The 10000-nt window shown below is 48.9% G+C and overlaps 1 protein-coding gene across 7 annotated transcripts in view; it reads right to left on the bottom strand.

Moving 5' to 3' along the window:
• Nucleotides 1-10000, bottom strand: part of LOC125954304 (mitoferrin) — a 10981-nt gene that overhangs the window by 183 nt on the left and 798 nt on the right. The window contains exons 1-3 of one of the 7 annotated variants that reach the window (XM_049684489.1): nt 9155-9173; nt 7415-7576; nt 1-2907 (exon numbers count right to left, since the gene is read on the bottom strand). The exon at nt 1-2907 is cut by the window's left edge and continues 183 nt beyond it. In XM_049684489.1, coding sequence (XP_049540446.1) covers nt 1375-2682 — 1308 coding nt within the window. In that variant the 5' untranslated portion in view covers nt 2683-2907; nt 7415-7576; nt 9155-9173 and the 3' untranslated portion in view covers nt 1-1374. Of the gene's footprint in view, nt 2908-3878; nt 4039-4745; nt 4867-7410; nt 7577-7654; nt 7679-8875; nt 9048-9154; nt 9174-10000 lie in introns of those variants that run through there. The other 6 variants (XM_049684488.1, XM_049684490.1, XM_049684487.1 and 3 more) reach the window with 6 other exon arrangements.

Genomic DNA, 10000 nt, shown 5'->3' with positions numbered 1-10000 from the left:
ACGAAGACCGCCACATGGTTCTCCACTCGCTCCACTTCCGGGGGGCAAGGACAGAGAACCGAATCTAATTGACTCAAAAGAGCAAGCCAAAGCGCAATCGCAATTCATAGCGGCTACCCTGTCTCAAAAGGAACATCCCATATGGGCACATAAGTAATTGACTTGACGAAGCAGGGGAAACGATTCCATCGACCCCTCCGACGACTTCCATACAACAGAAACACATTCACCATTTACGCGTATTCAATACGAGAACGATGGGATAAACTGGTAATTTCAAAAAGAACATTCCAAAAACATTCACACACTGCCAAAGGAGATTTGCTTAGAGAAGAACTGAAATTCCACTGCATAGATAAAGATTTTGGCTGGCTTTTCCCAGCAGTAGAGTGCCATTTCTGTTGCCCTACCCTTCGAAAGTTTGGTTGCCACGATATGGTCCGTTTAGCTTGTCTTATCGCGATTGATTCTCTGACACAAAATAGCGATCGTACAACGTGCACCGATCGATCGAGCGGAAGCCAGGGTGCCAGCTCCTTCGATCGCCGTTGATCGTCGTCATGGCCAGCGTAGCGCCCCTTGTCCTGTTTTGTTTCACTTTTTTGTGTGAGCTGGTACCGTGCCATGCACGAGCGCCCAATGAGAATCACTCCATCGGCATGGACGACATCTTCTAGACATCCGCCACACGTGCCGAGGGCGATGGAGAGTTTCGCCAAAAACTAATCTTCTAAATAGCGCTTACGGTTGGCCACCGATGATCAGACAGGCATACGCACACGAAGCATTACGGTCAACAGCAACAACAGCCTCAGGGGGGAAGGGAGAAACTTCGGTTGCAGAGAGAACCGCTTGCTACATTCTGTTTTACAGTGTTAGTGTGTGTGTGTCTGCGTGTCGTCCGTTATGTTTGGATATTCTATCCTCTTCCGAACACACTACACATCCCACACGTTTGTCCTTCTTTCTTTGTGTCTTCTTCTCCGTAGGTATCCCGAGGAGGGGTGGGGTGGATATAAACTTAACAAAACGCGGTACTTAGTTGATGGTGCGTTGATGCGTATTGACTGCGTCCAGGGACAGATGGCTTCACCACTACCGTCTCGCTTGTCGCTTCTCACTTGCTCGCTGCTCCAATACGTTCGAAACATTCGTGGCTTCCAGAAGCGCGCTGCATCATCTTTCGCGCTCTGTCCCACATTCGTTCTCTTTATCATCTGTCCGTCCTGTTCCTCTAGGAGTACTTTCTCCTTTCAAAAATCCACTTAATCAACAAGATTATTTACTGCTAGAAGCACGCACTCGTCCATCCGTCCGTCCGTCCGTGGTTCACCAACCGGGCTCCAGCAGCTCGGGGTTCCCCCTCCGGGAGCCTTAGTTCGTCCGTCGGATGTCGCTAAGCGGGTTCGTGTCGTTCGAGTGCATCGTGTTGTAGCTCATGGCACCGTAAATGCCGGCACCGGACATGGCCGGCAGTTCGGGACCGCCTCGTGGAATCAATCCACCAACACCACCTCCAACGCTGCTACCTCCCTTATCACCCGTTGACGGCTGACCTGAACCGCCACCGACACCGACCGTGGCCGCACTAGCGGCCGGTTCGCCGGCGCGCTCCGATCGAATCAGCAAACTGGCACTGCCAACGCCACTGCAACCGGCCGGCGATGCTTCCGCACTGACCGACGCGGCCGCCGGAATCATCATGTACCGCAGATCGGTGATCGTGGCGGCCTTGCTCGATGCATCATCCGCCAGCAACGGGTCAGCGGTCAGTGTGAGGGCGGCGGACACCGAACTACCTCCGCTGCCCGTCGGCTTCTTTACCCGAGACAGGATGTACTTGAAGAACTCGTACGTCGACCAGCAGATGGCGGTGGCCGGCATCTGGTACAGGACGCGCGCCTGCATACCCTTGAAGAAGCCCATCGGGCCAGCCGTGGCGTAGATTTTCTTCGCTGCCTCAAATAGCCCGCGCGTCTTTCCGGCACCATCCTCCTGCGTGTTGAGTAGCGTCTTGCATACGTCGAGCGGTGTCGTAAGGGCGGACGCGGCTGCTCCGGCCACCCCGCCCGCAACCATGTGCACCGGCGGGTTATATTTATTGTCTTTGTTGAGCAGCTTCTGAAAGAACTCGTACGTCGGGAACTGGATCGCCGAGTAGGGGATGTTCATCACGAGCTGCGTCGAGTAGGAGCGATAGAAGGCCCGGAAACCCTCGGTTCGGTACACGTGGCTGGCGCAGTGCAGAATCGATCTGTACGGTGAATTGTACATCTGTAGCCGTTGCTTCACCACGTCGGCCGGATTGGAAACTGCGTCGTGCACAAGCGTGGCGGCCGCCGCCGACAGCATGTAGTTGACGTGATCGCGATCGGATACGGTGGCAATCATCTCCTTCGAGCACTCGTACGCACCAAAGTAGAGGGCATGCGCTGGACCGGCACCGGCCACGACGGCCATTACGCCCCGGAATGGTCGCAACGCTCCCTCCGTACGCACCATGTCACGCAGCGTGGACAGGATCGTATCGTGTGCTTTCATGTGTGTGAGGGACTGCATTCGTGTCTTGACCGAATCCAGCGGGTACATGACGCAGTGCTCCATGATGCCCGCTATCGCACCGGCCGTCATGATGGCGGCCACGCTCGACGTCGGGAGCTGCTCGTACTCGTCGGAATTCATGTCATATACCGGAAAGGGGACAGTGCCACTGGCGCGCTGAGGTGAGTAATTATCGTTGCTGCCTCTCAGAGCACAATATCTTCCGTAATTCAAACGATGCTAGCAAAGCTTATGGCGAGCGATTTCCGATCCCGTCAACCAGAGATAAACACGCAAACACTCTGCCTTATTGGTTGTGTCGCTGGATGTTCAGCATTCTCGTTCGTCGTTCAACCGGCACGCCACCTAAAATCCAAAAAACACGAAACAAAATCAATTGTAATAGATGTTCATAAATCAAAATTGAAGCGAGTAAAGTGGCATTTCAATAACATTGCCAGATAAACGATTCAAGATAAGAGCGGCACCAAAGCGAGCATCAATTTCTCTCGTCAGTGCCGAACCTATCCAAAGGCAGACAGGCAAGGAGAGATCGAATAACTTTTTGTATGACGATAAAATAGAAAAGCATTTGCAATGCGTTCAACGCAATAACGAACTACGTTTCATCGGGATTAATGGCATTAGCAATGCAATTGATGCACGGTGCGTTGATTTCGTGCTCGTCAGATGGTCTGTCCGTTAAATCGGCTTTCGTGGTAGAGACAGAACCTCAGACCAATGATAAGAGCTAATGTTGATTGGTTTAAACTGCTACAGTGCTCAGAGTTCATAGGCATGTGATAGAGGGTTCGGTTGTACTTCGATTGCACCATTTCATTGCAACATCATACCGGCAAGGTTAATTAAGAAGATGCACAATTCCACAATGATCACGACCGAGGGCGAATCCGGTTCTCTCATTTCATGACCGTTTACCGCAGGTTCCGATTGGAGTAGGCTTTCGAGATTAATTTAATGAACGCTCTATTATCACACCATTTATGCTATCGGAGCAATAGCACACGCGGTTAAGAAGCACCACAACCACATCACAGGAAAACCGCAAACCGATCTTTGTACTGATGGTGCGAGAGGTGTACCGTTGGCCTCGATAAGACACCTTCGGTCGTGACCGCGAATATCACCGCATGGATCTGACGCTAGCTCGCACTCAACCTCTATCGAGACTTGTATCATTTCCTCACGTACCGACGACGATCGCTAACTACCGATTAATGATCGAACCCGCTAATCACCTATCCATCGTCACCGATTGTCACGTTTTTGGCAACCAATCGCTTGTCACAAGCGCTCATTTACGCTGCAATTATTACCTCACTACCGGCGTCCTAATGTGTGATACGGGAAGACGTGCCACCGATATGGCATCGGAAGTCGGACTGAGCGTCACTAGAGACCCGACCGGCTCGTGCCGTTTGCGTTGGCTGCGGCTAGCACTGCTGTTACTGCTGGCCACACATTATCTCTCACACACATTTGCCTGACACACAGCATGCGGCACAACTACGAGCGGAGAATCGCGGTTGGCGATCGTGCTCCCATCGTCGCCCCATCGAAACCGATTTGGAACCAACACGCACGCACGAAGAGTGCATCCCTTCTGGGATGACATAATTTTTGTACTCTCCGTTTCTCTCTCTCTCTACCACTCGTCTGGAAACTGATAAGCTATCGATAGGAACTGGAAAGGGGGGAATGAAGCGGTTCACCAGCCATCGAACCATCGATTCCGGAAGGAAGGTGTTTCGGCGTCCTTGACGGGTTAGCAGGGGTTAGGGACGCATCATAACAAACCAACGGCCGACGACAATGTTCACAGGGTGGCAGATACGGTAAAACCATCGAGATGAAACCGGTGGCAGCGATGGTTGTTATCAGCTGATGGCTGACCGGCATCTTAGGTAGTCTGCAGTACAAGAAACGGAATTCAGTCCAAGATCATTGCGTTATCTGTGACGCCACCTAACATGGACCACAAACTATTACACATCTTTATGATAGTAGGGTAGGAATATAGCAACATTAGTCAGTGGCTCTGTATCCCAATGTCACAAAAGGGCGGAACAAGTGGAAGCTTGTTAAGAACAAAAATCCCCGTAAATTCAAAAAATAACAAACACATTTTAGTTGATGTTGGACAGCACTTCCATCTTTACGATGATAAGCTGCGTATCACTTACACAGCGGCGCGTGTCGTCTTAGTGCTGATGACGGCGGTCGGAGATGGTTACAACGATCGCCACTATTCACTGGGAACACCGCTGACACCGGCGGCCCTGCATCGCGCCGCAATGCAACTAGTGGTGTGGCCCTTTATTTATAGCACGACACGCCATTCGAAGACGAATTGCAACGAGGTAATAGGGTGCAGCGCCAACAACAACGATTCGTCCGCATTGAATCCTACATAGTTGGTTAAGGAATATTGCGGGATTGTTCGTAGACATCGTTCGGCAGCGATTCTCGATCGTACGAGCGAGGTAGCTAGGCGTTGCGATGACGGTCGTGTTCGAAATAAGGTTCAGGATGTGGATTCAGCTAAAAGATTGCAACAATAGATCCACAATTGGCTGATACAATGCCAACCAATTGAAGAACATTTTATGAACCGTTACTTTCAATGAAAATGATCCATGAGTGCAGCCACAGGTCCGCGATGCACTTATTAATCGATCCCTTATTGTCATTACATAAGCGGTATATGCATATGCATAGCGGACGCTGTTAGCACTTCAACAACCAAGATGGCGCATGGCCAGATAATGATACCGGACCGGTACGATCCGGCAGCAGGATGGTCGCTCGTGATCTTTCGCACGGATTCGCACGATCGTCGGGTTTGCGTACGTGTCTTGCCGCACCGTGCGCGTAGGTCTCTTCTTAGTCACCGTACTGAATTGGCAATAGTTTAGAGTGCGACGTGTTACAACAAGGGCCTTGTTCTGAGACATGCCATGCGGCACGTACAGACTTGCGAAATACCGGAATTTGTACGCAGCACCATCAGTGCATGGGATTCAGTTGAAAGCTTAACGCGAAAGCAGAAGCTCCCAAGCACTGGTTAAATTATTTTATTGATTGTGAAGCTGTAAATGAGCATTGTTCTATAGCTGACGACAGTTGGCAATCATTTGTGTAAACGAATCGTGCATCAGGTCTTATGGATAGCATGAATCAGATTCAATATGATGTGTCATCAACGGCACTGATTAGAATACTAAACACCAATGAGTGCGCAGAAAGTGTTGACAACACTGAAGACAGGAATGGACTTGTTTTTAGCACTACTGTTAATCAGCTGTAATAACAATAACTACTTCATACCAATGAGGCTGTGTTCTGGCCGATTCCCGTATCACCATGTGATACCACATCTCACCTAATATCAGCATTTGATGGGCTCGTTGCAGCAACGTAATCAAATTAGTGGAACGAGTATAACATTATACGCCTCCCGGTTCCCAAAACGGCCAAAGAATGACAACCGTCATTCTTCAATTTGGCCTTGATATGTGCGCCGTCATCATACCGGCCGGCCACACAACGTCTCTTGTGTTACGCGACTTCTCGCCATACCGCTCGCCATGATCATCACCACGTGCTGCGGAGAGAACGGTTCTAGCGGCACGAAAATATAGAGAACGCTGCGATTCTCTGTGTGCTAGTATCAGTGCTGATGATGAACGTTGTCAAACGACGGGCGTAAACAGTAAAGTCAGACATGAACGACGTTTCGTTTACGCTAAGCAAGAGCTAGAGGTAAGCAGCTGGCAGCAGTCTACTGATTCTACCGGCTCGAATCGCTTGAAAGAAATGTTCCATTCCATTCACCATCAGCCCATGGCCGTGCTTGGTAACGGTGAATAACGCCAAGGTCATGTGCGAGCGAACGCCAAGTTCATGGTACGGTCGCGCTTCATTTGATAATCGAACATAGAGAGGACACCGCCGAACCTAAGAAAGTTTTGTCCCAGACTAGGGTAGGTACAGGTGGTCCCCGTCGCACTTAGACGTGGTTGATGTAGAGGGCGAAAATATGGTAAAACATAGTCGCGGGGATTCATGGCCCCGAGTCCTCCGCGCTAGTGCGCATTACGACCTCGGATCAGGCGACAGTAAGCGACGTTATTGCATCGAACGACAATAAATCATTCAGAAGTTCTGTTTCGCTATAGCTATCTTCATCTTGCTTCTTTTATGACTACCAGACTTGTGGGCATAACTGTCTTCGTTTCAAGTCAATATCCTAAACCAAGCGAAGAAAGGTATGCAAACGATTATTACTATCCATCCTACACAACAGCCCTCGCTCCTAAACTTCAGTAACCAACCGCTATAGTGTCCACCGAGGTGTACTAGTATTAGTGATGGAAAACACTCACAAGTAAACTCACGCACACTAGTCAACGCAGGACCCACTAGTCACGGATCCGGAGAAGGCATCAGAAAATCAATAAAGCAATGTAGTAAGCCTTGTGTGGGACAAGAATCTACCGGCCTTTTTATATGAATGCAATGCAGACCCTTAGAGAAGAAAATGTTTACGTCGATATAAGGATTAGATATAAGCTCTCGCCGTTTTTTTTTTTTGCTGTTGTGTAGAATTTCTCCCTCCATGGAAATTATAGTAGCGACAAATGCTACCAAATTTCAATTGCTCTGCCATCGCATCGACGATAATGTTATCAGTCCGACGCAGCAAACAAACATTCCAAACATTGAATAGACGAAGCACTAATCCAACGCACCACATGATAAGGTGACTATCAAGAAGACTCCGCGAACAGAGGTGCGATTATCGTAATGGTGCACGCACGTACTACTACGTAACCATCTCCAGTACACTTACTTGCTTTCTTGGCTCGTTCGGCGATGGGAACACTCTATTCAACTCGCAGCACTTGCAGATCCCTTCTTATTTTTGTGATTGTGATGCTTAGGAACGTCTGTATCTGGATGCAGTACGCCGGCCATCCAGTGATTGTGTGCACAAAGAGGACCAATGCAAATTCTGTGGATAAGAGGAAAGGATAGTTCAGAACAGGCATTAGCTGGTATCAGAAAGTTTACTATTGAAGGTACTGCCTACCGCTGCGCAAGTCGTACAGTACTGCGCAGCGTATACAACAGCAGAATGCATTTGTAACTTATTTATCAGTTGCCGATATCAGCTACAACGACTATGCAAACAGTGATTCTATTCGAGCGTCTGCTTTTAATAGCTCATTGCTTCACCATTTAGCTATATGAAAATCATACGCGATTCAAAGGATCGGTGTGACACACCGTGAACGATGACTTTCCAGAACGGCAAGCTCTCGTCTGTGCGCCACAAAACGCGCTCTGAAGCGGCACTTCAGACTATGATAAAACTCTTTTTTTAACCGGAAACCCATACACACAGTGGCGTGTGAGATAAGATCATAAATCAGATTAGCAGAACCTTCCTCCACTGTATCACATGAGCTGCCAAGCTCTGTACTCTACCGGCATTAGTTAGTGACGTACAGATAACAAGTGACATACAGATTTGCAATGGTCTGCAAGGATTTACAGGCACTACAAATAAAAATCATAGAATGTAGCGCCAAGTGAATCACATTGATGACCGTAATGAATTGAACCACGATTTTGAAAAAAAATTGGCGAACTATTATAACCAATCCCGCTCAACCGATGGCCTTCCTTCCCTTGTTTTTTGTCAAGTTCAAAAGGTTCCGTTTGCAGCTGTATTTGGGAACCGGTTTGTTTGCCTCCTATCTTCATCTCATCTTATTCCTGACATCCGACTTCTCCTACAAAGAAATAAAACTTTGAGAGCCAGTTTGATGGGTTTTTCATCCCTTCTCCAGTAATAAAACTCATGCCACGGAACTATGATGCGATGTACTATCATAAAATCCGTTTCTGCGGGCGTACTATTTAGCGAGAGTATGGTCGGTATGTCCGGATCGTTTCAAATTCTACCTGAAACGAATTGAAATAATGCTGGAGATTGATCGACGGTTCGACACCGGTCATACCGAACTCGATCGGTTCGATCGATCCATCTCCAGTAGCACAGTTACACTCAACCTTCATTTCTTGGTCAGTCATGTAGAAAGAAATGGGTACAGGGTCATCGCCCATAGAGTTATGCTTTCGCTGGCATTGAAGCAGAACATTGTTTGAGCGCGATATCGATTTTTGATTCATTCCAAGTCCTACAACACGACAACTCTGCCCAACGACGCTTCGGCCAGTGGGAAACAAAAGTCATCTAGCAGGCACGGAACGCTACCAGCAGCCTCGAAAAGTTGGCTAATATTACCTTCTCTGTTCGATATCTTCGATCGATTCAGCTCTTCGAACTGTTAATTTTGTTAGAATCAAAACAACGCTCAGTAGAATTCTATCAAACGAGTCGGTCGGAAAGGACGGTACCAATGATGTGTACCGTGAATTTGTCACACCAGCTTCGATTCGGTTGATAGCCAGCGCGAACAAACTAAATTGTTGTCATCAACAGCAACGGAGGATTGCTACGATTGGCGCTATCATTTGTCACTGTTTGTTCGGTGTATTGTTTACTCTAGAGACAGCAGCACACCTATACACACCCATCACCGGTTTGGTGCCGTTCCGATCGCATTACCACGTGCAAGAATCACATGCGTTCATTACTGGCAACTGAAACAAAATTGGAAACCGATTCCGTTCGAACAATCGAGAGAATTGCGCGCCGGGTACACGGCCTTTGCAAGCGAACACACTTTGCACAATCATCGTGGTCGATGTTAAGCCTTTCGTGCGCCATCGTCGTCTCTTATCACGCCGCCTCACTTGAGATATTGTTCCGCAAACTGATGGTGAGAGTGTGTGGGTCTCGTGGAAGTAGTAGTTGTAGAAGGGGGAAATCCCTGCATCGTTCCTGCTGCGACATCCGGCGGGGTCAGGGAATAGTACGAGCGTTGTTTTTAATTACTGAATTCTAAGTGCACCTTGCGACTTCCCGGCGTTTGGATTCAGTTCACCCAGGGTCAATTCAAATTTGCTACAGCGCTCCATTTGTGGCAGCGCAGCTTTTATGCAGCAGGTTCTCCGGGGTTCGGTCGCCGCGAAGATTGCGCAACTTTCGACGCGGTGGAAAATGATTGACCGGCGGTCCGGGTGTGCCAAGCAGTACGACCTACTTGTTTCACGGCACCGAGTAAGTGCATCCCACCTCTCGGAAGAACCAGTTTGAGCACTGTGCACGAAACGCACGATTGAACGGTGCTGGTGCTTCATTAAAAATAAACGTCTCTCGAACCGACGATGCTGGTGAACCGCTGCTCGCGCGTTTTGGGCAGTGCCAAACGACCAACCAGCACAACCAGCGAAGAATCATTTTTTCCACTACAGCCAGTAGAAAACGACCGCAGCTCAGCGTTCTGTCACTGCGGCGGCTTTTGCA

Source organism: Anopheles darlingi, chromosome 3 (genome assembly GCF_943734745.1).
Source record: "Anopheles darlingi chromosome 3, idAnoDarlMG_H_01, whole genome shotgun sequence".
Taxonomy (NCBI): Eukaryota; Metazoa; Arthropoda; class Insecta; order Diptera; family Culicidae; genus Anopheles; species Anopheles darlingi.
Note: the sequence above shows the minus strand (reverse complement) of the source record. Positions and strands in the feature narration are given on the sequence as shown.